This window comes from Desarmillaria tabescens (genome assembly GCF_030435595.1).
Source record: "Desarmillaria tabescens strain CCBAS 213 chromosome Unknown EV420scaffold_1, whole genome shotgun sequence".
Lineage (NCBI taxonomy): Eukaryota > Fungi > Basidiomycota > Agaricomycetes > Agaricales > Physalacriaceae > Desarmillaria > Desarmillaria tabescens.
In genome coordinates, this window is record NW_026848300.1 from 2,577,810 (window position 1) to 2,603,321 (window position 25,512).

At 49.7% G+C, this 25,512-nt stretch overlaps 14 protein-coding genes across 14 annotated transcripts; 3 read left to right on the forward strand and 11 right to left on the reverse strand.

The window, feature by feature from the left end:
* Nucleotides 1-109: 109 nt before the first annotated feature.
* EV420DRAFT_1256730 (uncharacterized protein) lies at nucleotides 110-310 on the reverse strand (the record flags this gene model as incomplete). Its single annotated transcript, XM_060466786.1, has 1 exon — nucleotides 110-310. A coding segment is annotated over one exon (201 nt), but the record flags the coding sequence as incomplete, so codon positions are not given.
* A 298-nt stretch (nucleotides 311-608) lies between these two features.
* On the reverse strand, nucleotides 609-1,992 carry EV420DRAFT_82304 (uncharacterized protein). Its single transcript, XM_060483610.1, has 3 exons — nucleotides 1,938-1,992; nucleotides 1,662-1,885; nucleotides 609-1,612 (listed from the first exon to the last, which is right to left on the reverse strand). The coding sequence occupies exons 2-3, from the start codon at nucleotides 1,789-1,791 to the stop codon at nucleotides 660-662; spliced, it is 1,083 nt and encodes a 360-aa protein (XP_060339759.1). The 5' UTR covers nucleotides 1,792-1,885; nucleotides 1,938-1,992; the 3' UTR covers nucleotides 609-659.
* A 433-nt stretch (nucleotides 1,993-2,425) lies between these two features.
* On the reverse strand, nucleotides 2,426-4,025 carry EV420DRAFT_82245 (acyl transferase/acyl hydrolase/lysophospholipase). The gene is made up of 5 exons (XM_060483608.1): nucleotides 3,900-4,025; nucleotides 3,692-3,830; nucleotides 3,410-3,640; nucleotides 2,682-3,354; nucleotides 2,426-2,627 (listed from the first exon to the last, which is right to left on the reverse strand). The coding sequence occupies exons 1-5, from the start codon at nucleotides 3,958-3,960 to the stop codon at nucleotides 2,460-2,462; spliced, it is 1,272 nt and encodes a 423-aa protein (XP_060339760.1). The 5' UTR covers nucleotides 3,961-4,025; the 3' UTR covers nucleotides 2,426-2,459.
* Nucleotides 4,026-4,038: 13 nt separating this feature from the next.
* On the reverse strand, nucleotides 4,039-7,235 carry EV420DRAFT_1497709 (uncharacterized protein). Its single transcript, XM_060470938.1, has 8 exons — nucleotides 7,065-7,235; nucleotides 6,818-7,009; nucleotides 6,589-6,762; nucleotides 6,465-6,536; nucleotides 6,318-6,417; nucleotides 5,290-6,265; nucleotides 5,041-5,239; nucleotides 4,039-4,990 (listed from the first exon to the last, which is right to left on the reverse strand). Exons 1-8 carry the CDS (start codon nucleotides 7,215-7,217, stop codon nucleotides 4,355-4,357), a joined length of 2,502 nt encoding a protein of 833 aa, XP_060339761.1. The 5' UTR covers nucleotides 7,218-7,235; the 3' UTR covers nucleotides 4,039-4,354.
* Nucleotides 7,236-7,470: 235 nt separating this feature from the next.
* EV420DRAFT_1634367 (uncharacterized protein) lies at nucleotides 7,471-7,760 on the reverse strand (the record flags this gene model as incomplete). Its single annotated transcript, XM_060476312.1, has 2 exons — nucleotides 7,471-7,624; nucleotides 7,672-7,760. The coding sequence occupies 2 exons, from the start codon at nucleotides 7,758-7,760 to the stop codon at nucleotides 7,471-7,473; spliced, it is 243 nt and encodes an 80-aa protein (XP_060339762.1).
* A 2,334-nt stretch (nucleotides 7,761-10,094) lies between these two features.
* Nucleotides 10,095-11,502, reverse strand: EV420DRAFT_82505 (Oxidoreductase, molybdopterin-binding domain-containing protein). Its single transcript, XM_060483614.1, has 4 exons — nucleotides 11,096-11,502; nucleotides 10,782-11,042; nucleotides 10,564-10,728; nucleotides 10,095-10,511 (listed from the first exon to the last, which is right to left on the reverse strand). Exons 1-4 carry the CDS (start codon nucleotides 11,363-11,365, stop codon nucleotides 10,125-10,127), a joined length of 1,083 nt encoding a protein of 360 aa, XP_060339763.1. The 5' UTR covers nucleotides 11,366-11,502; the 3' UTR covers nucleotides 10,095-10,124.
* A 6-nt stretch (nucleotides 11,503-11,508) lies between these two features.
* EV420DRAFT_1497720 (cytochrome c oxidase, subunit VIb) lies at nucleotides 11,509-12,232 on the reverse strand. The gene is made up of 6 exons (XM_060470939.1): nucleotides 12,140-12,232; nucleotides 12,055-12,086; nucleotides 11,969-12,002; nucleotides 11,813-11,913; nucleotides 11,757-11,764; nucleotides 11,509-11,699 (listed from the first exon to the last, which is right to left on the reverse strand). Exons 1-6 carry the CDS (start codon nucleotides 12,163-12,165, stop codon nucleotides 11,640-11,642), a joined length of 261 nt encoding a protein of 86 aa, XP_060339764.1. The 5' UTR covers nucleotides 12,166-12,232; the 3' UTR covers nucleotides 11,509-11,639.
* A 6-nt stretch (nucleotides 12,233-12,238) lies between these two features.
* On the forward strand, nucleotides 12,239-13,722 carry EV420DRAFT_82625 (Prp18 domain-containing protein). The gene is made up of 6 exons (XM_060483620.1): nucleotides 12,239-12,490; nucleotides 12,550-13,003; nucleotides 13,057-13,154; nucleotides 13,213-13,352; nucleotides 13,416-13,514; nucleotides 13,579-13,722. Exons 1-6 carry the CDS (start codon nucleotides 12,284-12,286, stop codon nucleotides 13,637-13,639), a joined length of 1,059 nt encoding a protein of 352 aa, XP_060339765.1. The 5' UTR covers nucleotides 12,239-12,283; the 3' UTR covers nucleotides 13,640-13,722.
* A 532-nt stretch (nucleotides 13,723-14,254) lies between these two features.
* EV420DRAFT_1257249 (uncharacterized protein) lies at nucleotides 14,255-16,275 on the reverse strand (the record flags this gene model as incomplete). Its single annotated transcript, XM_060466819.1, has 8 exons — nucleotides 14,255-14,386; nucleotides 14,452-15,228; nucleotides 15,281-15,347; nucleotides 15,407-15,648; nucleotides 15,715-15,897; nucleotides 15,952-15,969; nucleotides 16,017-16,118; nucleotides 16,171-16,275. 8 exons carry the CDS (start codon nucleotides 16,273-16,275, stop codon nucleotides 14,255-14,257), a joined length of 1,626 nt encoding a protein of 541 aa, XP_060339766.1.
* A 121-nt stretch (nucleotides 16,276-16,396) lies between these two features.
* EV420DRAFT_82567 (Tim10/DDP family zinc finger-domain-containing protein) lies at nucleotides 16,397-17,165 on the forward strand. Its single transcript, XM_060483615.1, has 5 exons — nucleotides 16,397-16,499; nucleotides 16,539-16,624; nucleotides 16,678-16,746; nucleotides 16,797-16,836; nucleotides 16,895-17,165. Exons 1-5 carry the CDS (start codon nucleotides 16,436-16,438, stop codon nucleotides 16,978-16,980), a joined length of 345 nt encoding a protein of 114 aa, XP_060339767.1. The 5' UTR covers nucleotides 16,397-16,435; the 3' UTR covers nucleotides 16,981-17,165.
* Nucleotides 17,166-17,349: 184 nt separating this feature from the next.
* Nucleotides 17,350-19,102, reverse strand: EV420DRAFT_1258948 (uncharacterized protein; the record flags this gene model as incomplete). Its single annotated transcript, XM_060466921.1, has 3 exons — nucleotides 17,350-18,437; nucleotides 18,489-18,655; nucleotides 18,708-19,102. The coding sequence occupies 3 exons, from the start codon at nucleotides 19,100-19,102 to the stop codon at nucleotides 17,350-17,352; spliced, it is 1,650 nt and encodes a 549-aa protein (XP_060339768.1).
* A 2,097-nt stretch (nucleotides 19,103-21,199) lies between these two features.
* EV420DRAFT_82570 (U1 snRNP 70K protein) lies at nucleotides 21,200-22,682 on the reverse strand. The gene is made up of 6 exons (XM_060483616.1): nucleotides 22,321-22,682; nucleotides 22,196-22,260; nucleotides 21,999-22,140; nucleotides 21,683-21,946; nucleotides 21,514-21,637; nucleotides 21,200-21,464 (listed from the first exon to the last, which is right to left on the reverse strand). Exons 1-6 carry the CDS (start codon nucleotides 22,631-22,633, stop codon nucleotides 21,242-21,244), a joined length of 1,131 nt encoding a protein of 376 aa, XP_060339769.1. The 5' UTR covers nucleotides 22,634-22,682; the 3' UTR covers nucleotides 21,200-21,241.
* A 74-nt stretch (nucleotides 22,683-22,756) lies between these two features.
* Nucleotides 22,757-24,041, forward strand: EV420DRAFT_1497743 (farnesyltransferase). Its single transcript, XM_060470940.1, has one exon. It carries the CDS (start codon nucleotides 23,024-23,026, stop codon nucleotides 23,978-23,980), a length of 957 nt encoding a protein of 318 aa, XP_060339770.1. The 5' UTR covers nucleotides 22,757-23,023; the 3' UTR covers nucleotides 23,981-24,041.
* Nucleotides 24,002-24,895, reverse strand: EV420DRAFT_82853 (uncharacterized protein). Its single transcript, XM_060483626.1, has one exon. The coding sequence runs from the start codon at nucleotides 24,840-24,842 to the stop codon at nucleotides 24,024-24,026; it is 819 nt and encodes a 272-aa protein (XP_060339771.1). The 5' UTR covers nucleotides 24,843-24,895; the 3' UTR covers nucleotides 24,002-24,023.
* Nucleotides 24,896-25,512: the final 617 nt, after the last annotated feature.

A 25,512-nucleotide genomic window follows, 5' to 3' on the forward strand; every position in this document is an offset into this window, starting at 1 on the left:
CGTCTCGTGGCGTTTACAAAGCTGATAGTTGAGTGTATATGATTTGGGGTACAGTGGCGATTAGGTGACGAGGTTGGAGGTTAGCGATGTTTATTCTTCGGCGTAGCATCTACCTTTCGTCGATGTAGCGGCGACAGGATAGTAGGAAGTGGGATACTGTTTCTGGGTCATTGCAGTAGTCACAGTTGCGGGAATTTACTGCTTTGATGCGGTGGAGGTAGCTATTATGTAAGGGTAAGTGGGATGTGCGTAGTTGCGTGAGGAGGCTGGCTTCTGGACGGGAGCTGTATAGCCGTTGGACCTTAGCGGATGGTGGGGCGTTGTCGAAGCACTTCGTGAAGCTCCCTTTTGTTGAGTTCTTCCACAGGGATGCCCATTCGCATTCAATTTGTTGCTTCGCGAACGCTGCAATCACAGCTGCCGTGCTGCGTGGTAGCGATAGGATCGTGGAGGTGTCATAGAGAGGCGTTCATGTGTCTTTTGCTCTCGTCTGCTTGGGAGTCGAGGAGGACGGTCGCTTTGGTGGAATTATGTTGTGCAGTACTAAATTGCGAATAGTATATGTAATACCGATACAACCAAGATATATGCGCTCTCGAGATCCTACTGACTACGCACCTCCTCCACCCTCAATGCCTGTAAAATCCCATGGCTGAACCTCACAGCTGCCACTGCAGCTCCTCCTGCCGCTCCTGCCGCTGCCCCAGCTTCCGCCAGCCCCAGCTTCCGGCTACCCCAGCTGCAGCTCCAACTGCACCCGCTCCAGCTGCCACTGCCACAGCTCCAGCTCCACCAGCCCCACCAGCCTCAGCTGCCACTGCAGCTGCTGCCCCAGCTTCCGGCAGCCCCAACTGCACCAGCCCCAGCTCCCGCCGCACCCGCTCCAGCTCCCGCCGCACCCGCTCCAGCACCCGCTCCAGCTGCCACTGCCACCGCTCCTGCTGCCACAGCTCCACCAGCCCCAGCTCCCGCCGCTGCCCCAGCTGCACCCGCTCCACAACATCACTCGACACGCACACCCAGCAAATGTTAGATCTGCACCGGCTATGAACCCACACTAAGTGGCATTTAACGCATTTTACAGTAGGGGAAAACCCATCATCCGCTGACGCCCGAGTTATCAGTATGTCCATCGATAGACTGGCTAGTGACATACGGCGTCCGCAAATACAACGGAATACTTCAACGTCTCTTCCGCAGACTACACACTTCTCGTGAAGAGCAGGTGTCACATACATGACGACCTTACAGTCTGAGATTGCAGGCTTGAATGTTACCTCCTCTCGTCGGTATCCTTGGCATCTATGCACTAACCGATAGACGCCGGCAGTGCGCATTTCGGGCTCCAAATAAAACGGGGAGAAGGGAAATGATTCAAGAATGTCTTTGTATTGCCGAGAGACATCTTTCAAGGTGATGGTGTCGTCAGTGAGACTCACCCATATAATCTCTCGGCGCGGCCGTGAGACCTCCCCAAAGTCCTCGGAAGAGATTTCAGCATCTGTTGTCGAGTCACTAGACACCGTAGAGGAATCATCGTCATCGCTTTCTAAAGTATCCGGAATTTCAGGCACAGCCTTGGGACCATCTAACAGGTGGACAGACTGATCTCCTGCACATCGCGATAAGCTCAGGTGCAAAGGAATAGAGTAGAGCTTTACTGTATAATAGTTTACTCGCGTCGTTGAACGTCTGATTCAGAACTGCATGAATACGAAGCCCCGTTGAGAAGTCACCAGAATATGCTTGCCTGGAGACACAAACGACCAAAAACGTCGAAAGCTGCATCATTTAAGCTCGACGGTGAAAGTGCCGAATTCGAAAGTTCACAAGCATTGAAGGACAAGACTACTGTGTTAGCGCCATTCATGAAAACGGCGAAATCCTGACACGATTTAGAATTAGTGATAGGAATGGGTTAGTGTCAACCAGGTTACCTTGATACCAATATGGTGGAGGGGAATATTGAGAGTATATAGATGATCCAATGCCGACTGCAGGTAGAACAATATTGCCAGGTCACATATCTGCAAACGTACTTCTTGACTTGTGGAACACGTACAGAAATGCTGTAAATCTAATGGCTGTGGGTCAACTTTCCATCAAGGAAACTGAATGATTAGGCATACAAACGTTGCCCCCGCAATAAAACACTCCTCAACACTAGACGGAATGGCTTTTGCAATGAACTGTGCAGCATTTCCTTGCACGTCTACAAAGTTTATTCAAAATCCGACACATTCACTGCAAGTATCGCAACACTTAACTCGTGTCATATATTATGAAGGGTATTCGTTCCTCGGGGCGCGACTTTGCTATTAAAGGAAGGACGTTTGAGTGCCTGGAAATTCGCAGATGCAAAATAGCCAGGTCAAGTCTCATGAAGTTCAAAAATCGAAAGCCACACGCACATCGCTTCAACCTCATGTTCGGCGGTTGCTCTACAGCGCTGTATAATATCAGACCTGGCGACGAGGACAGATAGATAGCCACCACACCTGTGCGGCATTTTCTCCTTCAAAGATTTTTACAGCCACAACTTTACCATTATGGCTGGCGGAATGGAATCGATAATCGTTTCCGATGGAGATTTGTTTAAGAAGCTTTATGCTAAAACGATCCACAGTCTAGAATGCCTCGTCAGTTCAAACGGTATGTATCTGGCTGTGAAATCAACGTACTGGAATAGTGAACTGATCCATCTCTGAGCACATTGTTGAAGAATCATGTCGGTTAACTAAATTCCATTCCTTCCATTCCTTCTGAATGCGACAGAGGCAAGCGACAACCCGATCTATCTGCTTTGAAACCTCTGGTCCTCTCAGATAAGAAGTCGTATGGGCCGATAGCTCATTCATCTTCTTCCACTCATCGAAAGGAATTCCTCCAGCGCCATGAAGAATGTTGAATCTAAAATATATGTCGTCATTATCATATTCCTTTGCCACTTCGTCCGCTACGCGTTCACAATCGGTTGCGATACTCTGCAAAACATTAATGAGCTCCGATGGCAGTGCTCTTTCCATTCTATTCCACTGTCGGAACCCATGAGGACTAGTATGGCCCGTCCCGATGCTAACCAGCACGCCGATACGGCGGTCGTTTCCAAAAAGTTTCTTGGCCTCGTCTCTGACCTGTTGTGTGGGATTGTTGAATTCTAGGCTTGCACCTACATAATCGACACTGAAACCTCCAGGCCCGGTAATCTTGATCGGCTTGAAGACATTTAGCCCCGCTGTGGTAGCGCGCACAGCTTCCCATATCATACAGTCAGGTCCTTGGTTTGGGAGCCCTCGATACGTGCGGAAACGCTGGGGAGAATGAAGGTTGACTCTCGTCATAGAACACACAAAACTATCAAAACGGATTAGAAGGTCATCCTGAGAATGGAAAACGACGGGGAACATACACATTTCCCCTCGAGTGTTTTCCTGCATTGGGATCCAACAGTTTCTGATCGTCATTGTACCCAGCCTGGACAATGACCTCTTTCATCTCTTTCTCCAGTGCAGTTGCTTTGAACTTGCCGTGCCTGTCGAAAGGTTTCCTCGCCTGGAACACCACCCTGGAGAGATTGTTGTAGGATCGAAGGGCCTCAGCGGTAGACCTTTTCAGCCTCCCTAGCATAATAGCAATCAGCCTAAAGACAAGCTTCGACATTGCTTTATATTTGAGAGGTATAACGGCTCACCCTCCAGTACCAGTACCGCCAATGAGGTCGAAATATTCGCAAGGTTTGGGGGTATCTGGAAGGCCTTGGTGTGTCTGTATGCGTTTCATAATCTCATCGAGGATTAAGGGTTCAGATACACCTCGAATACCGCCACCATCTACCGCAAAGGTCGATTAATTGAGGACTTGAGGATCTGATATGATGCAGATAACCGACGAACGCTCACCGAGAGATAGCAAGCTCAGAGGCGGACTACTGAGGACGGAGGGCCCTGTATTGACAGCCATCGATAACTGAACAAAGACAACAGAACTGTCCTTTACAGCATGGCAAACACACGAATCCCATACTGATTTAACGAAGTACTGCATTCGGAATCGGTACTGTGCCAGCTGCCTCACATGACATCCCTATTTAGACTCCTTGAAATCGACCGACTTATAAGACTCAAGAGTAATGAAAGAAGGGAAAAATAATAAAATCCGCCAAGAGTCAGGTACAGTTACAGACGAAGCTTTTGGGTTTTCGTAGCTATGACATTCCGTCGTCCGTCCCGAATGACGATGGTAGTAGGTATTATGTTGTACAAAATAAAAATACAGTCTACATGTATGCGAAATTGCGAATAGTAATACCGATACAACCAAGATATATACGCTCCCGAGATCCTACCGACTACGACTATGCGCCTCCCCCACCCTCAGCACTACGCTGCATAAATGACTGTAAAATCTCATGGCTGAACCCACCCTGAACGTTGGGCTGCACAGGTCTCGGGAGTGACGCGGACATCTGTATCTGCTGTGCATTAAAGTTCATCATGTTGTTCGCCTGGGGAACCATCCCAGCCCCAGGATACGACTGTCCACCACCGAACGATTGTTGTTGCGACGCCTGCTGTTGCTGTTGCTGCTGTTGCTGCTGCTGCTGCTGTAGCTGTAGTTGATGCTGCTGGAACTGCTGCTGAATCGTCTGTGGAGGCTGTTGGGCTGTGAAACCAGATGGCCCCGACGAAGACGCAGCGTTATTGTTAGCTGCTGCTTGCACTTGGGCAGCACGAGCCCGCTGAGCCAGGGCAAACTGGGCCATAAACGCGTTCCGCTGCTCCGGGGGTAACTTGGCTAGGGTTGCCATCATGTTAGGTGGCATCTGAAAGTTGGGAGGCATGGGGTTGGGATTGGGGTTCGTGGACTTGGGGAGTTCCGGCATTCCGTGGATAGGGAAGAAAGCGCCCACGAGTCCGTGAGTATTTATGGGGAACAACAGGGCGTTGGTGTCCTGGACGCCTGAGGGCCGCGTCCACGCAGCGAGAGCATACTGCCAACAAAGTGAGTTTATATATGAGAAAGGTAAATAATATCACGTACAACTTTCTTACTTAAAAGAAGCGCAATCAGAGACTTGTAATGAAGCTCGTTCGTCTTGAGGTCGGCGACACGGGGCTGAGCTGCAAAGGTACACAACACAGGTTGCGTCTTCTTGACCCACAACTGCAAATCCTGCGTGGATACAGCAGGTTGTGCCGTAGGCGTAAGCATGAATGATGGCGGCCAAGTATTCGCATGACTAAAATCAACCTCAGTTAAACAACAAAACGGCGAGACAGAAATAATCACCAATCAACGGCATTCTGAGAGTACGCCACGACATGCGCCTGCATCTCCCGCTTCCCACTTGCATCAACACCGCTCCAGCGGAGCGTTCCTTGCCACACTGGTGTTTTGACAGCTGGTTGTGATTGCGACTGGGGTGGTTGTGCAGCATTACTCGGTGGATGGTTCGGTGGCGTCGACGTAATTGAACCAGGAGGCATGTTCACCATCATATTAGGAGAACTCTTTGATGGGCCCGCTCCTAGATGTTGAGGCGGGGGTTGTCCCGTCCGGTTTTGCTGTTCAATGACTTTCTGCATCTGTGCAGCCGCACTGGGCGACATTTGCATCCTAGCTGCATTGAACCCTTGGCCGACCTCACCGGGATTTGACATAGATCGTATATGCATTCCTTGTGGCGGCACGAAATTGTTTGCCGGAGGATTTGCTCCGTCGCTGGGGGGAAACGCGGCCGTGGAACCTTGTGCGGGTGATGAACCTTGTGGAGCTTTCAGGGTCTCGGTAGTTGGATTGGCGGTCGCATTCGCCGAGTTCCCCTGATTGGCTAGCTGTCCTTGCATTAGCTGCTGCCTCATCGCGGCCATTTGTGGAGCTCTCAGTATGGTGGCGACGACCTGACGAAGCTTTTGGTGCTGGGGCAGCCTCTTAGCCATCTCCTGCTGAATGGCCTCGGCGCGTGCGATGTCCCCCCGACCACGAGCTTCTACCATCGCTTTGTTTAGCTCGCGCATTTTGGTCTCTTCCTGTCGGAAGCGATCAAGTAGTTGTTGTGGACCTGGCATCGGTATCTGAGGCGGTATATTTTGAGGTGGGGGCGGAATAGGATTCGCAAGAGGCTGGGAGGGGGGTAAGGGACGAGTTGGTGCAACAACGGTAGCGGGCGCAGGTTTTTCATTGGGTTGGGAAAGTCGTACGCGTTTCGCATCGGGACTCTTGTCGTCGACAGAGATGACTTCATGAGGACGCTTTTGGGGGGTCGCTAAAATGAAATGTTGAAACAAGTGACAACGGAAAGCAAAGGAACTCATTACTTTTGAGCGGCGCGGCCTGATGCACGGGAAATCCAGAAAGGCAGAGTGTATCCTGGGGACGCACTGAAAACCAGGGCATCACCTTCTGACCAGAAGCGGCCTAAAGGATATGTAAGTGCATGTTGTCAGAGGAAATGAAGATGCTACCGAAGACTGAAGCTCTGAGAACTTGGGAAGTGATGAAGAGTCCAGGTTGATAATGCTGAGGTTAATATTTCTCTGGAAACCTGTTAGCAACGCAGTTCCGACGCGTTTGGAATGAAACAGGCACCTTCTGGAGCTCAGCCGGTAGAGTATCCCAAGTAATGCGGTCTAGCTCTGGCAGCTGGTTGTGCAGAGGAAATTCAACGTCGTCTGGCGGAGAAGACGCAATGTGGAATATGTGGTAGAGTGGAGGACGATTTGGATCAGGTGGTATATAGCAACTCTGCAGGGTATCAAACATCTAGACCTTACGTTAAGGTGTGTAGCGTGTAAGCGAAACTAATTCAATTGCTAACCTCTACCGCCGCAACGAAGCCCTCTAGGGCCGACATTCCGTGGGACCCTGAAGAAGACTGACCAACACCAAGCTTTGAGGGTTCCTCCTTGATGAGCTTGGTCACAGGCTGAAAGTCGGCGAAGAACCGTTTGCACAGTAAGGGCGTAGGTCGAGTATCTGCGGTGCCGTAGGAAACGAAGGCCATACGAAACTAGTCGTTAATAATTAGACAGTGGGCGCCGCAGCATAAGCTATTTTCTCCCTACTCTGAAACCGGGATTGGACTCGCTGAGACGCTTGAGCATTGGGGCGACGTATTGGCCGATGACGAAGTGCCATTGGGCGGCGAGCGAGAGGGAGGCGTCGACGACGAAGGCGACGGCAATGGTGTTCTCCGAGGGGGTCACATCGTGGGCCATGGTGGTAGGAAGACAACCTTGGCTGAATGACAAATTCCCACAGCATGTCGGGATATTATTACTGTTTGTACCAAGCTCGATAGATCTAAACATATCTTGATTGCCTGCATACATAGATAAAGAATATTTATCCTTGCACTATTCGTGCATATAATCATTTGTTTTGCTAGGATCCGGTCGTTGTAGTACAGATAGATATTAGAGTCGAGAGGTTCAACGTTAACATCACGCATACGCCCATCCCTGACCATCGCTATCCACTCCTCGACCCAGTCTTCGAGTCTTTCTTGAAATACTCGGTATTCATCGACTTCATCTGGATGAGATCAAACAGAGTCTCGCCTGTGCTGAGGAACGTATCAGCGACTGAGCGCAGTGTGGGCTCGGTAATCGCTGAGGTATTTGGGCTGCACATAATCAGCCAGCAGTCGGCACTAAACTAAATGCCACGCACGTAAACCCACTTGACCTCCGTACGCCTGCTAGCACCGTCGACAGCAATACTGCGTCGACCGCATAGTGAACGAGTCTTCCCAAAGCCATGGCACACGCAATAAAAGGTTTCTTGGGAGAGAGCACTGAGAATGAGCACTGGTGGTTACTGGATGGTTACTGAGAGAGATTTGTAGTACGGCTGCTCGTCGACGTCGATCGTTTACAGACGAATTGCCTCGGCAAGACAGACATGTCCAAAAACGGCAATCGTGTTATTGAAGAAAGGTGAATTTCAATATGTGACGAGCGTCGTGGGAAACGAGTCGTTTGAGAGCTCCGCTCCGTTCCCAAGAGGTGACGCTTCGGCATCGTCTGAAAGGCTTCAAGCTGGCCAACTATGCCAAACCCAATGCCATCCCTCTGCTACTGAGTTCTACCACAGACGAAGCAGAGGGCACAGGCATGTTTTGGTTTGGGGGCTCCAAGCCGCAGACGGGTCTGGTTCCCCAGTGCACTCCGATGGGGATAGTGATGTCACACCTGCTCTATCGAGAGGCAGTAACTCCCCACCGGACTTGCCCGCCGAGGAACGGGTGGAGGAAGTACCCATGTACGTTGAGCCAGCGAGTCTTCCAGTTCCCTTCTTGATGCTCAATTTAGATGCTATGGTGCCTGAGTGTTTGAACGCGAGTCGGAATCACTGTTATCATCACCACCGGTGTCTCTCCAACTCCCCCTCCTACTAGACCACTCCATGATTGCCATCCATGTTATACCACCTGCCATATGACCATCCTCATATATCCATGTCTTTTATTCATCTTTTCACTCTTAGCAGCAGCACAACACAGATGTATGTGTTGTGTTTTCCTCTCTCATTTATGTACCAACTTTTGTACTACCACTTACTCATTCCTACTTATGTACTCCTCATGTACAAAAAGCATGTATAGTAGTGCTACACTCTCACTCTCACGCGTGTACCTACCCTTATCACCATTGCATGTTATCATTACTTATTTGGGTGGTGAACATGAATAGAATTTTCGAGCCGGTTTATGACGGCTGAGATTTCTCAGGTGGAACGGTGCCCAGCTCTTGATCGGGGTCATTTCGGTCTCGACAGGTCCAGGTGGGACGCGTTACGATGCCGATCCCAACGACCTACGAGTGGGTTACCACTAAGTAATCATACCATGCCGAAAAACCGCACTCTAGCGACGTCCTCGCCCAAAGTTCACCGTGCCCTTGTCCTCCCTGTCAAAGTTTTGGCTTGTGGATCCGTGCAATGTGGTACAGTGCCTGGGACTCGCATGTACCAAGGATCCTGGATCCCACAAAGCACGGATTGACCAAGGGCACCTGCACCAACGAGAAACTAAGTAATAGTACAGAGACAGGAAAACGATAGAGCGACTAACCTCCTCAGGGCTCGGACAAGGATACGCGACTAGGGAGGGAAACAGTTATGTAAACAGTGTGAATTGGTCGACTAGGAAAGGAAGGAACGTACCTTACTAAGCAAGGTATCCATCTATGTATCGACGAGATCACGTGGAATTCTTAGGACTGGAACACGGTACGCGGCGCGTGCTGAGTCATGACTGGGAAAGAAAGGAAAAATTTCTACTCGACGGTCCGGGGGTAGATGGAAGGCACACGCATCCCGGCATCTAGTAAGTAAGATGTCTCATTAATTTCGAGATCCGCGTAAACGATCAAGTTCAGGAGTGCGCAAGTCGGATACAGCCCTTGGCCCAGATTTTCTATCAGAGATGTCCCAAGAAAGAACAACACCGGAAATGAGTAACATTTTCTCAGCTAGTTGCGAGAAGGATTTGGCCTAGTGAAAAACGGCTGGACAAGCGTGCAACGTAGTTTCCAGAGAGTAAACCGATACTTTAGGAAATTCGTGTGAGTGGTCATTTTATTGCATACGAAATTTCAACGTGGAACTGATATTGCATTTGCTGGGAAGTAGGGCAAGGAAAATCAGGCGAACGTGAGACGAGTGCAAAACAGGTGTATTAGCTGACGACATCGACAAAGAAAGTATCTAGGTGGATCCGACAGATCACTGTTCAACGCTCAATGTCAGTGAGGGCGGAGAAAGATCCAAGAGCCAACTACGTACGGAAAATTGATATGCAAGCCAATTTGAGACATCTTGAAAGTAAAAGAAAAGAAGAATCAGTCAGGTGTGCTAGACACAGGCGTAGAGTTATGGACCGAAAGCAAAGGCATCAGGAGAAGAGCAAGCGACGTCCATGGAAAGAGGGAGCGAGCGATGGTGCCGCGGACGAACGTGGATCGTGGACGTGGCAGGAAGGGAAGGTGACATCATTTCCCAGAAGGTTCGTGGGAAGACGACCGTTATTTTATAAAGCGTTTGATGAAATGAACAAACTGTAAAAGAATCCCGACATGAATTATACAGATTAACCAGTCAATTAATGTCGACCTTATTGAATGTTACCAACGCTTCTGTCCCCAAGCATTGTATGCTACGCCCCGCATATTCCACATACATTCTTTATTTTGCACCCTTCCAAGATCATCAATAGCACGAGAGAAAACAGTACCACTTTGAGGTACATCAAACACTTCGACTTCCCACAATGTCCAACTCCATCGTCCCTTCTGATAGGTTATCTTTGCCGATACCCAGCTCTTACCCTCGTCGATCGACACTTCGACAGATGCAACATTTCCCTCTGATCCCGGAACAGCGTACCCTTTCACAAAGAGAGCCGATGATGAAGGATCGTGAATTGCCGAAGCAACGATCGAGTTCAGCGGAAGGGATTCTATGGCAGGGTACTTGGACCACACATCTTTAGCGTCAGCTTTGGTTTCGATCTATGAATGAATTTAATAATTGATATGAATGGTTACGAGGAAACAGAAATACAGTCGGCGGCAGGACCTTGTAGTCCGTCTGCTGATAGTAATTGGGCGACTCGTCCGGGGAAACGATGATCGTATCAAGCCATTTCACCCATCTGGCACCTAACACACCTGGGACAATGAGGCGCAGAGGTCCACCATGTTCTGCCCGCAAGGCCTCGTGATTCATCTATCTGCATATTAGCCTGGAAATGGTGCGAAGCATACTTATCAGAATCGGACCTCGAAAGCTAACAGAACATCCTTCTCAGCATTCATCGCCTTCTCAACGGGAATCGAAGAGCCGTAATAGGCATCATCCTGGCACAGCGTGGCATACGACGTGAAGCATACGTGTGCATTGTCCTGCTGGATCCCGGTATACTTCAACACATCACAGAGTCGTACCCCACCCCAGCTGCAGTTGGCAATAACACCGTCGTCCCATCCTACGCCGTGTACACGTTTGATAGCACCCATCTCGTTGCGTCTGTTTCCGGCGCACTACAGGCACATCGCTGTTGGTAGGATTCATGGTCGACGGAATAGGGCCTCACCTGAAGCGCTGCAATCACCCTGGTTTGTGGAAACATCGTTTTGATATCCTTCATCGACAGGGTCACTTCTTTGTCCACCATTCCTTTGATGGTGAGCGTATAATCGTCTTCTGAGAACTCTCGGACGGGCCCATGGTTTCTGCAATACACAAGCTCCTCAGGAGTCAATTGGAACTCAACGAGGGCAGCAGACAACGGTTCCGCATTGAACGGCTCTTGTGCTTGCACCACGAGTAACTCCGAGTGTTCTGGTTCGTTGCTGTAGTCCATGATGGCTGGAAGGGAGGTGATTGACCGGCCGTTTCTTATCAACGTAATATAGAGATGATGATGGCACTGGAACAAGGCGGAACCCCGTATGAATAAAAAGATCCAGAGCGGGGAAAGATATTGGTCTAACGGTGCACAAAGAGAATAAAGGAAGAGATAGAACTTGTTAAATTCCACGTGACCTGGAGGGTATTTCTGGGAACAATATACTGGACTTGTCTAACGTACAAAGCCTTCCTCCGGTCTCTGCTTTCTGGTCATGCATTAACACGCCTCAAGGGTCCAGGGAAGCAGGGAAATTGCCATTCTCGCGCTGGTCGTCCCATTTGGAGACCTAAGGAACATTGCTGTCAGGAAATGATTTTACTCAGACGGTGGACGTGATGCATACCCATTCATCTAGAATTGTATCAGCAAATGACTGGGAAAATAAGTGGAAATACGCACTAGGGCAGAGAGTGCGATAGACCCTCTTGAATTGCTGGCAAGGAGCGTAGTCCTCGCCCTTGGCATTGATGCACTTGAAGTAATCAACATAGTTCTGGAAGCTGAACAGCAGGCATGAGATATAGGTCGATGTATGCACAGCACAAATGATAATACCAGTTACGGGTCTGGTTCTGGTTGGGGAAACGTGCTGGTGATTCTTCTATCAGTCGCTCTTTATCACTGCCAACGAATAGGCTCACCGTCGAACCCAACGGTCTGAAGAACGTATTTGCTTTTGCACACGATAAATACCAGAAAAATGTAGAAATCAAAGAACAGAAATACCTAGACAATTCAGAGGCCTCAGACATGATGGATGCGAGTAGGTAGTCGACGAACACCCGGGTGGTAGCGGAAAGAGAAATATATTACGTAAGATTTCTTGTCTAGACCACCGACCCCCAAATCTACCGCTAACTAGTATTGACCATGGACGCACTCAAGGCTGAAATCGCCTCGAAACGAAAAGCACTGGAGGGCGGTTCCTCTGAACGGCCAACAAAGTATATGCGCCGTGGCGACCTCGAACGATTGAAGGAGGAACAGGAACGCAAAGAGCGAGAAGAAGCAGAGGCCAAGGAACAAGCGACCAGGGAAGAGGCAGAAGCAAAGGCGGCTGCAGCAAAGGCAGCGAAAGTGAGTAATGTCGCGTATATTATACAAGGCTTAGGTCCTGATTTGTTGATGGAGAGCAGGCTAGTGCCAGGTCGTCCAACTCTCCTCATCCCAGTTCACTAGCACGCGACACTGACTCACCCAAACCCGAATCATCATTCAACATCTCCGTCGAAGAGACCATACGCCGACTGCGAGCCAAGGGCCAGCCAATACGACTATTCGCCGAGTTGGACAAAGACCGACGGCTCCGGCTACGAGCGCTAGAGTTGATTGAGGAAAAAGGCCATGACCGGCAAGGTGGCCAGAATGATTTCAAGAAGGCCCTCGAGGATGTCGAGAATGTGGAGAGAGAGATGAAGAGTATAGGAACCCTTAACAAGGGCAAGAAGAAGGAGGAATCCGAGCTTGCGTCCAACACTGTACTCGACCTCGACCTTGTCAAAACAGACCCGGACAAGCTGTATCCTATTATTTACTATGCTCTGAAGCGGGTGCTGAAGGAGTGGGGAGAGGCAATGGACGAGCGACCAGGTATGAATAATGTTGGTTTACATTCATTTCAACGTATTGACCTCGCTCGACAGACCACATCAAGAGAACACACCAAGGAAAACTGGCTGCTGCCACCCAAGTTCAATCTGCAGAATATCTCAAGCCTCTCTTCAAGCAGTTACGTTCTAGGGTACGAAACAAATCCATCCAGGTCCACCTATTACTCTATCCTGAGTTCGTTCCTCTAGTCATTACCCTCAGATGTCCTAGCCCGTATGGCTGAGATAGTCCACCACATGCAAAAGCGGCAATATCAACGCGCAAACGACGCATATCTGCGCCTGTCCATCGGTAACGCCCCCTGGCCTATCGGTGTGACCATGGTTGGGTACGTCCTCTCCTGTTCCCTCCTCCACATGCTACGAAACCATGGCTCACTCCGGTTCCTAAGTATACACGAACGTTCTGCCCGAGAGAAGATCTCATCAGATCAAGTCGCGCATGTGCTGAACGATGAAGTCAGTCGCAAATATATTCAGAGTCTGAAACGGTACGTCCTAGGAAGCGGGTCCCCGCTGTTTCAGAGTTATACTGAATATCTCCTCGCCCTCTAGGCTCCTCACGTTCTCTCAGACTAAATATCCGCCGGAGGATGTATCTCAGTTGATGGGATGACTTGTCCGTCCTTGGTTTTCCGGGTCGTTTTTTTGGAGCCGCGGCCTTTCCGTTTACATAAAGTTTAGTATGCCTATGAATGGGATGATTGCCATTTGTATTCTTCATTTTGCGGGTACTACATAATGTGTTGGTCGTCGCGACAACGCGTTATTGAAACATAATATGTCTCCGTCTCTGTATCCATCCGAAAATGAGCTGGATACAGATTATTACTTGCTCCTCCGGCAAACAGATGGGCTTGTCTGGAAGCTAAAGTTCTCAGGATTGTTCCTGCAGCGTTCCGGTATGATTAACGTCATTCACGGTGGGTCTGTTTCGGTCTTCCTGTTCGGTGTTCGTCTCGGCGCCTATACACAAACCCTTTTTCAGGGATGATAGCGGCGTGATATCATGAGAAAACGCTCGGGAATCTCAAGTGGGTGCCGTGGTAAAGATTTTCTTCCGGAAATTGTCCGCCGCTCGAATCTCTCAAAAACGTCGGCGGCGCATTTGTTTTTGAGTGCATCTAGACTGCTTCGTCGGTACCGCAGCTGAATTAGCAGAGATCTACATTATCGTAATTCAAAACAAAATCTAGCCATCTACCACAATCTGTATGTGCCGCCGGAAGCCTCACCGCTTCCCTGCTTTCCCCTTTTTCCCCCGACTCGGAGTGTCGTCAGCAAGGGCATGGTCCATTTCCCGGATATGGTTAAACAGTTGGGTTTTGCTTGTGAAAACGTCCAAACAATTGTTACATTTGAACTAACACGAGACGCAGCTCCGTAAGACGGTGTTTCAAGACAATACAGTGAAAAATCTTATCGTACCTGCAGTTCGGCGTTCTTCTCAGCTTCAGCTTTCTTCGATTGCTTGGCGCGTCTTTTTTCCCTTTTCGTCATTTCCACTGCCACGCTCGATAGTCGCGTGTCGTCCGAAGAAACGGTCTGCGACTGGTCTCGAGGTTGACTTCGCGCCTCTGGAATGGAAGGGTCAATAATTTCCTGCCTCGTTTTTTGGGTTTTCGTCAACGGTTCCGGTGGCGGCATCTTCTTTGCTTTGCTTTTCCGTTTCTTTCGTTTGCCGATATTGACCTGCTGGTCCTCACCATCAGAGGCACTAGCAACCGCGGTAGGGTCTTCTTCTATACTTGGTACGTCAGGAGTTAAACTTTGCGACCGTGGGGGATTCGGAATTTCATCTTCCGAAGAATCTGGTTCTGGATCATTGAGGCCGAGCTCAGCATTTTCCTCCTGCATCTCCCGGCGTAAGCGCTCGACCTCCTTGAGGTGCTTCTTGCTTCTTTCATGGCTGTCCCACGCTGCTTCGCTTCGAAACGATTTGCCACACACGACGCATTCCCACTCTTCAGGATCTTCGCCCTCGCCGATGGCCCACTCCAGATCATCATCATGTGCTCCTTTTGTGTCGATCTTCTGCCAGTCCTGTTCCACATAAGAATCTAAAGCAGGTTGAGCAGGTCTCTTGGAAGAACCAGCATGGGGTGTTGAAGTTCCTGATGCAACGCGACTCTGATTTTCTTCCGATTGGTGAGCAAGATGGGCCTTGTAGCGTGGATCACGTTTGCGCAGGAATTTGGCCAGAGACTACATAATGCCGTGTTACATGATTATAATGAGAAGGTAAGGGCTTGCTCACCCGAACGGTGTCATTGTAGTCTCTGCGCGCATCATCCCGAACCTTCTTGTTATCCTTTTCCATCAGTCTAGAAAATAATAGGTTTATTCAGAACTCTAAAACCATACACGTAAAAAATACAGATACCTTCGAACCCGCCGATCAGGCGCTTCAGTGAGATTCCATTGATCGCACCAACTGAAATCTTTGTTTGTAACAAAGTTTATCCACACATTGTAGAATGTCCGTGCTGCGGGCGAGTCTTCGCCCTTGTGAACGGGTGTCCAAGTCCAAGTAGAATACCCGAAGGAAGGCAGGTCGATATCAGATATCATGGCCTCCTCAGCTTTGAGCCGGTCAAACAGGTTTCGATAGATCGTGAAAAATCCCTGAGGATGACGAGATAGTGTGAAAATCAGTACACGGCTAAGGAGATTATTTTCGATAAAACATACATTTTCGTCATCGGCGAATCCAGACCAAATGGTTGCATCAAAAAAACGGGCAAGGTGCCTTACAGTGAGGCCTCTGTCTCGTGCACGAGGTGGTGGGGCACCCTTGCGGATATCCTCAAACACCGTTTCTGCATCGGGCTCAGGTTGTAATGATGCCTTGTGTGAATCGTACCACGCGCGTTCCTACTTGGTGTAGCTCGGTTATTTGCCAACAGCCGGTGATTTTCTGTAGCTCACTTGTTCATCACTGAGAACCTGAGGATTGATGAGTATATTTCAAAGAGACTTCCTGAGGATCTGACCTCGTATGCCTGCTGCATCGCTGCAAATCGCTTCGTAGCACCTTCAACATCATTAGGGTTCTTGTCTGGATGGTGAACCAGAGCAAGTCTTCTGAAAGAGCGCTTCGAGACCGTAAGAATGGGAAAATACGCAAAAGGATCCAGCCTGGAGCACCTTCAATTCGTCGGCCGTAGCATTCTCGTCGACCTCTAACAGCTGGTAGTAGTCCACGACTTCATCGGCTTGATCTGTACGTGCAGTCGACTTTCCTGCACCCATGGTATATGCTGGTGGACGAGAAGGAAAAGGCGGAAGGAGCCGTCTGCGTCGCCGTCGATGACGAAGAGTGATTGCCTATTTTAGCCTCGATCAAATATTTTCGTCTCCGCGCGACGTTGACTATCTCTTACCACCAGGACACCAGAATATCTGAAAAATCATGTCGGACTTCTTCAAGTCACCGTTTGGATCCAAATCCTCGTCGTCTTCGTTGCCTCCCAGTGGTGCGGCATATAACCGACTTGCCTAGACTATGCTTACAGATTTGCCAGACAACGAGAAGAAGGAACAAATAATGAATGCCGTACGCACGGAAATTGCGCAGGCAAATGCTCAACTGCTCATGAATGCAAGTACTCGCTTGTTTCCCCCCCAACTAATACCTAAATGTTTCGGATATAGAACATGAACGAGCGTTGTTTCAAGGCATGTGTTCCTAGGCCTGGGGCTTCCCTCAGCAGTTCTGAAGAAGTGAGGGATTTTTTTTCCGTTTTTGTAATACACAATTGACCCCGAACCAGACATGCCTGACAAGATGCATGGAGCGTTTCATGGACACTTGTATGGATGTCCAGTATTGATCTGCCGTTGAGAAATCTGACAAATTGAAATCTCACAGTCAACATTGTTAGCCGATCTTATACCGCTAGGCTCAGTAGGGAGAGGCTGGATTCGATCACATCGGACTTTGAGAAAACTCCGTAGGAATGTTCTTCATTGTTCGAACAGTGTGGAAAGTACTCGTAGAGACTTTATTAATAGCATCAACAACAGTTGCACAACTTGCAAGAACGAAACGAGTATAAGGTACATATCTGCACGTAATAACAAAGCAGGTGAATCAAGTATGCGATATATGTGGGCTACAAAGTGAAATATGAATCAGTAACGAAATTATAAAAGATTGATACTTAGTCCATAACGAGAGACCTCGGGAGGGCGGTGACGACGAAAGCGGCGAACGACAAGTGACAAATGAAAGGACCAGGAGAGGAAAGTATGTTATAGTTACAGTGTGAAAAATGCAGCATTATAAATGAATGACTGGGAGTTGGGCGCCGTTCGGCGTTAAATCTAGTGAAGAAGGGAGCCATCATCAACTTCGTACTTGATGGCGGGTACGCCTGGCGTTACGGCACCTTGACCATCAGAGTACGTCTGAGTGATGCTTGTAGGCGGATAGAATGGAGTTGTTAAAATCGGGGGGGAGGCCGGGACGTATTGATCCACCGGTGCGCTCATCTGATACTCAGAGGTGGTCCCCTCGGCCTGGTAACTGGGTTCGAACTGGGTATGTTCCCGATAAAAAGCACGGGGGACGGGCTGAGCCAGATATGGTCCGGTATGAGTCGGCGGGGCACCCCGGGACATGTTTTGACCGTAGTCACTAGTGCTCTCCGTCACCATCTGATGTCCGGCAGTATACTGGTACTCAGTATACGGTGATCCGAAGCTAGAGGAATCTTGGATCCCACATGCGGTGCTCAGCGCGGAAAATGTTGACGGTGTGAAGGTCACAGCGGGTACGACGGTGTTAACGGGCTTGGGCGCATAACCCATGGAGGTGGGAGGCATGGTCGGAGCGCCATTAAACGAAGGCGCCTGGTAATCAGCGCTTTGCTGCCCACTAGCCGCGTAGGAATACACAGTCTGAGGGTCCGTTAGACTTCCCATCGGAGGACGCGGTATCTCAACTGAGGGAGCCCCCTTATACGCAGGAGTATGGAGATATATGACAGAAGTCTGCGTCCTGTTTTGAAGGGCCTGAACGAGATGCGAGAGCTGCACCGCAGAGCCAACAATCTCGTGGCGTAGCACGTTCGTAGCCTGGTAAGCCTCTGTCCAATCAGCACTTGGAGACCAAGTACGACGGCGGGGCTCCTCATTAAAGGCGGATCCTGTGTGTTCCAGAAAAAATGTCGGAGGACGCGACAGGGTGAAAGAGGCAAGACCTGACCCGGGTCCTGCATTGTTAAATTCACTCTCGACGATAGTGTCAAAAGGAATCTCCATTTTGAAGCCGCAGCCGTTGGATGAGATGAACCAAGCCAAGGTCTGTTTACTTTCGCAAACATAGGCGACAAGGTCGTGCTTGCTTATACTTGATGCGATGCGTCGCCATGTGCCAATAGACAAGTTTGTACATGGAATGATCGTTATTGCTGCAGAGAAATGTCGTAAGTTGGGTTCTTGGGGTGTTATTGACGACGTACGTTCATTCTCATGAATGAGCCGTTCCAAGTCGGCCTGAAAGCCGGTTAGCAGCTTAGGCGGTGATTCAGGCACAATGATGTCTGCTTGTTGCTGCGGTACGGGGTGATGAGAGACCGTTTGAATGGAGTCTTTATTTTTGGTCTGCAGCATCTTCGCCTTTGCGCGACTAGCGAGAGAAACTTCAGCAAGTGTGACCGGCAAGTGTTCAGTGAGCTAACCGGTTTTGGAACCAAACTTGTGTCTGGCGCTCCTCCATGCCAAGCATTTCGCTGATTTCCCTCCGACGCGCCGCGGTCGGACTTCGTTCGACGGCGAAGAACTGCTCAAGGTGGACGAGCTGCTCTGCCGTTACCCGCGAGCGTTTTCGTCGTTCCTTTTCGCCTTTGCTATTTATGGAGGTGGAAGAATTAGACCTTTTGGGACCAGACGCCGGCTCCTTGTCTTTCTCGTCGTCGATTGAATCCGAACCACTCGGGGAAGGTCTATTGGAATTTAGTGGCGTATCCGGAGACTGGGAGGTAGCAGCCACTCCCGGAGAAGGCGAACCAGATGCATCCGATTCATGGCAAGAGGCTGGGTCAATTCGAAGAGAGGAACGTGTCGACCGAGTCATAGGCGCTCGCCGACTGGTCATGTCGCCGGCTACTGTTTACCCTCACGTTAATGACGTCCAAGATATTCAACAGAATGATAACTCCACACCTCTGCAATAACGTGAGTTTCGGGTCTCCGCGACGCAGGCGCGCGTTTGTAGCGACAATGGAGGGGAAAGGCCGAGAAAGTATGTACCACGGTCCTCGTGGATTAATCCAGACTAATAATACCACTATGTTTAGCCGGTGAGGGTGAGGAGTGGGAGTAGTGACCTGGGGGGAGTTGACAGGTGAAGGAAAGATAGGATGTTAGGAGATTATGTATACACAAAAAAAGAGTCTACTTGAATTCCGTGGAGGAGAAGTTCGATCAGATCTAGGAACTTGGTGGCATAGGGATCAGAAGGGTTGGGGGTGTCTAGTTTGTGCAAGGCATAAGCCGTCGGTTTTGGTGGCGGTGTGCTTGTCCCCGTAAAATTCGTCTGGACTGTCCACATTAAAAATTTCATCATGAAATGGACAAAAAGAGACCATATAACCTAACCGACGTGCTAAAAGATGGCCATGTCCAACAGGAAAGCGGGATCTGATCCGTGTACCATCGCACGCGGCACGTCGTCAGTGTGCTCAGGGTAGACCGATGGATCTAGATGCGGTGCTTATCTCAGTCTGCACCTGACTTGAAGCTGAACTTCAGGAACACGAGCCCGAATCTTGAATACGTTGGGAACATGTTCTCAGTTCGGGACTGGGGTGGGTGTATGTACACCAGATTAAAATTTCGGAGGCACTATGCACACGGATGTCATCTAGGAAGCCAAAAGGTCGAGTCAATGTCCGTCTGCAGGGGCTTCAACGGGTCGAGGCGGCCTTGGGCGGGCGGATGGACGGACGTTGCCAAGAAAAATCGCATCAGAACCATCCCTGAATGTAGCAAGTTACCTGTTAGGGTACTTCGAATCTTGATCAACCGGGTAACGAGATTTTTGTCTTGTTTAGTCCCAATTGCTCGTCCTTCCTGTTACCTTTCGCTGACATATCTGAGTCAAGCACAAATGCATGTTCGCAATTTGTTATGAGAAAAGTTTGATTGGAACGTTTACCGACAGCCCTGAGAGTTTTGCTTGACTGTACTCAAAACAAACCTGTCATGAAATGCTACCGAGCCTGGCTGTCCATTCTGCACAGTTGGGTACTCACCCTGATAGCGGCAAAGAGCGGTGTACGCAGGCGTCTGCGAGTGGACCACGTGAAAACAAATCAGATGGATCATCGTAACTGCGTGCGAACCCGAGAAAGGGCAGGCAAGAAGACCGACCAAAAAATAAGATTTAGAAGCCAACAGATCTACCGCAAAAACTTTTATAAATCTCCGTGGGGAACGGTGAACAAGACGTACGCCGAATGTACGATTCTCGCGCAGTCACATGGAGGGACGATGCTACGTTGATGACGGGGGCACCGATAACAACATCAAGGACACGGTCCCCCAATTTCTTCTCGAGTGGAACACACAAAGAAAGCAGTGCCCAAAGAATAGGGTAACGCCGAGTCAGTTTTCACTTCATCTAAAGAACATTGATAAACGCGCAGACGGCCGAAATCCAAATCACCCGACAGTCCCCTAAAGGCCTGAAGTACCGGGGAGAAGTCGGGCCTCCGTAGACATGTCGCATTGGCTCCGACAACAAGGAAAAAGCCTGACGTCGAGTTGTAAATCAAAGACTGTCGAGATGCAAGTAGCCAGACCGTCCAGATTTTGAAATCGCCTCCCGCGAAGCTAATTTTCTGAGTACGGTCATTAATCAGTTTCGGAAATGTCCGTTGTAATTGCCAATGAGCGTCATCCTCGCCAAAACCCGAACGCGGCTATGCCATTGTCAATGTCGCGACGACGTCTTGTGCTTGAAACTTGGTTAGAGTCGTCAGATTTTGGGGACAAAAGGGACATGTACAATCAAATTCGTTACCATATGTATACTTGCCTGACACTCATATACATGCCCGCCGGGACGTATAGATACTTACGCGGAATAATAGGGAAAAAAAATAAAAATGAACAACACCAACCGTAAAATCCTACCCGGGGGTAGACTTTTACCTTGACAGGAAAGAAGCCGAACAGGATAACCAGAGATACCTCGACAGATGACCATAGATTAGTATCGTGGCCTTTTGGAATCTCTATCATCGTAACCACCCGGCCCATCGCCACGCTTGAGGTCGTTGCGATACCCACCACCACCATACCCGCCGCCTGGGGGTCCATAGCCACCGCCAGGAGGGCCGCCATACCCACCACCGGAAGGAGGTCCGTATCCATTCGACTGATCATTGAAGCCGCCTCCACCTTGGTAGCCAATACCAGCCCCTCGGCCACCCCTGGAAAAGGTGAGCATCAAAACATAGAGTGATAAACAAGAAAATATACCTAAATCCGCCTCCGCCGAAATCCCGACCTCTGTCGCCACCACCCCGGAAGCCTCCATCACTTCCACGAAAGCCTCCGCCGCCACGGTCACCGCCAAAGCCTCCTCCACGGTCACCGCCATAACCTCCTCCACGGTCACCAAAGCCCCCTCCACGGTCGCCGCCAAAGCCCCCTCCACGTCCGCCGCTGAACCCGCCACGACCACGGAATCCTCCACCACGATCACCGAATCCTCGGCCTCCGCCGCCAAAGCCTCCACGGAAACCACCGCGTGAAGGAGGTGGAGCAGCAGGCACTTCTACACGTTTAGGTCGGCCACCGAGACCACCTCCCAACCGGCGGGGTTTCCATCCACGGACCGTTCGACCACGCTCGACATCAACAAGAATTCGCTTGCCCATGATGTGGAGACCATCGGACTCTTTATAGGCAGCTAGAAGCAACGATCAGCAACTTTCGGATCATATCTCTCTATGACTGCACACCTTTCATGTCTCGTTCTCGTTCATAGACAACGAAAGCGTAGCCTCGACTCCGGCTTTTTTTGTCACGGACGATACGTACTCTCTCGATGGTACCATAACCTTCGAACTCTCTCCGCAAGTCGTTTTCATTAGCGCTCTTGTGCTGAAAAAAAAAAGGTCAGAAATTGCTTCGACTCGAACTGGAAGGAGATATTCACTAGACGAGATATGAATAATGTTTTGTATGGGTCACCAACCGCCTCCGGATCATCAGAAGGTTTATCTGCATGGAAAAGGGTATCAAGTGAGTATTGTCAAGAAAAAAGAAGCGCAGAATACTTACAAACTTCCTTAGCATTTTTGAACTCCTCCGTTTTCCGCTTTCGCCGTTCTTCACGTCTTATTTGACGTTTAATTTCTTCCGCATAGGTGTAAACAGGCTCTTCTCCCTCCTCCATCCCATCCCCGTCCTTATTTCCAGCTATTAGCTTCTCCGTGTTTGACTCCTTGAGTTTTTCCAGGATTGCAGCAACACCGGAGACATTCTTGCTTTTGACACGGTTAATGTCCTTATCGAGAGGTCGTGCATATGGTAGTGGTGGCCGAGGAGCGAATAACTTTAGCAGATTTGGTGGAAGCAGATGCGTACCAGGCATTTTGGCGAGTAGCAAGCCGGCAACGTCGACGACCAGTGCGAACGCTGGTTATTTCAGTCTCCGCCCCAAAATATTAGGTAATATTCTGTTTTAGGTAGGAAATTTCCTGATTTTCCCACAATGTGGCTTGCAGCTTGTATCGGTAGAAGACACACCTCCACCGTCGCAAATGCTGCCTTTTCTTCGTATTTCTTCCACAATGGCCAATGGCTTGCATCAAAATCCACGACGTCCAGTCGTCCGCAGCTACTGAGGCTCAACCAGCCAGTGTCGCCGCGAGTGCCGACATCGGCGTTCAAAAAGGTCGAAATATCCTCTCCGTCTCAATTACTTGGGATATATGCGCAGCTTTCGAAGCCGCATCTCAGCATACTCGTATGTCTAACCGCGATGGGTGGCGTCGCGCTCTCACCACTTCCTACGACGGTCCCGACTCTGCTATCGACGGCGATTGGAACTGCATTGTGCGCCTCGTCGGCTAATGCGTTCAATATGCTACAAGAGGTTCCTTTTGACGCGCAGATGGCCCGTACGCGGTCGCGCCCTCTGGTGCGAAAGGCAATTAGCCCTCTTCACACGACCATGTTCGCAGTAGCTACGGGAATAGCTGGCCCGGCACTGTTGTGGACGATGGTGAACCCAACGACAGCAATCCTGGGTTTGAGCAATATAGTGCTCTACGCCGGCATCTACACCTGGATGAAACGGAAGAGCATATGGAATACGTGGGTCGGTGCCGTCGTTGGAGCAATACCACCTGCCATGGGCTGGACAGCTTGCGGCGGACAGCTGTTTCCCCCAATATCCTCTTCCTTTCCTCTCTTTCTTCCCGAATTTTTATCATCTAGTCCAGTGGACGTATCAGTACTCGACAGTCCCCTGGCTCCCTTCGTTCTCCCACTGCTCCTCTTTAGTTGGCAATTTCCGCATTTCAACTCGTTGTCATATTTTGTCCGAGGTTCATATGCACAGGCAGGCTACCGAATGCTATCTGTACTCAACCCTCAAAAGAATGCCCTTGTTGCATTGCGTCATGCCATACTCCTAACCTCTATATGCTCCATCCTCGTTCCTCTCTCCGGACTCACAACATGGGCCTTTGCATTGACCTCGCTACCCCCAAACCTTGTATGTGTACAAGCTGCGTGGAAATGGTGGCAGCAGGGCGGCGAGAAGCAAGCCAGGGTCGTTTTCCGACATAGTCTGTGGTATTTGCCGCTGATACTGGGTCTGATGATGATACACAAGCAAGGTGTAGATTGGTTGCAGTGGATAGGTGTGCGTGAGAAAAAGGAGGAGATAGTAGATACAAAATTATCGCTGAACGCTATCAATGCAAGGGCATGAACAATGTATATTATTTGAATTGAAGCGATGAGACGTACAGCAGTCATGAATTCGCCTTAACTTTTGATGCCTTTGCCGCCGCCCGTTGTTTTTTCAGCGCGTCGAGTCTGCTCTTCATCACGGTCACCTTCATGTCAGCTTCTTCCTGCGCCTGCTCTTCATCCAGTAGTCTATCCATGATTAATTCACGTTCATCCTGCTCCTTCTGCTTGCGACGTTCTTCTTCATCGAGAGGTGTTGTGTCAACCACCACCGCCTCTGTTTCCTGTACAGGAAAGCCTTCAGGCGTCTCCGAAACCATGACTGGTTCCGCGAATACAGTAGCATTTTCGTAGGTCTCCCGGTACTCAGTCGCGTTGATGACATCGCGCTGGAATCGCTCCCATTCTTTGTCAATACCTGACGGAGGGTTCTGGGATGCTGCAGCCAGTGGTTTTTCTGGTTGATCCTCGTCATCGGAACCATCTTCATACGTTGAAGGTGCAGGCGCAAGAGAGGGATCCGAAAAGAAATCAGCAGGGAATCCCTGTGGTGCATGACTGGGCTTGGACTTCTTGGCGACTGGCTCGTCTGCCATGTCGACGTCTTCATCAGCAGATTTGCGCTTGCCCAAAGAAAGCTTGTTCTTCTCCTCCTCTTCCTTCAATCTCTGCTCTTCCTTCTTCCTCTCCTCCTCCTTCAGCCGAGCTACAGTTGTTCGGTGTGATTTGCTACCCAAATGACCTTCCCATGCGCTAGAATGCTTGACAGTAGTGCCACAGGCAGAGCATCGAAGTTGGCCAGAAGAAGAGTACGACGCTAGAGGATGAGAGATACGCGCTTCCTGACGTTTGGCCTTCAACAGCGCCCGAACGTCTGCCATGGTACTTGGAACGATGTGAGTGTCCCAATTTGGTGGAAATATTCTCTCCAGAAAATATTAGGCTGGCCCTTTTTTTCCTTTTTAAGACAGGTTAACAGGCGAGCCTGCTCTGGCAGAATTCATGTACTCATGACTCTAGAATAGGCGGAAAGTATCTATAAACACGACAACCGCGACTGGAAAATATTATAGAGGGAAAGGGATGTCTTCAACATTTATTGAGCACCTTGAAGCCAAGAATTAAAGCATCATCCTTGACATTCTGAGGCAGCGGGCTTCGGACGTGGTCAAGACATGGTAAACCACAGAAATCTGGCATTCTTCAAACAGGTCCCAGTCATGTGTCAGTGCCGAGGCATGGACAGCGGTGAACGTATGTATAGAGCAGTTAGAATACCAGTGCGGTAAAACGTCACTCCGACCGCATGCTGAAGGCTCAGAGGTTCACCGACCGTCGTCGACCGTAGCTGTCAGATCAGCGTCTGTTGTCTTAATCATAACATTTGGCATCTGTGTTGCGTTGAGTCCAAGGCGACAAGCCTGACAAGGAATTCGTACGTACAGAATGGCAGCATTTCGAGTAATATCAAGTTAACCATCAGCCAGTTCATGAATGATCAATGGCATTAACGACATTCGCATTCTGTCCCCATTTCTTCCCCTTGGAAAC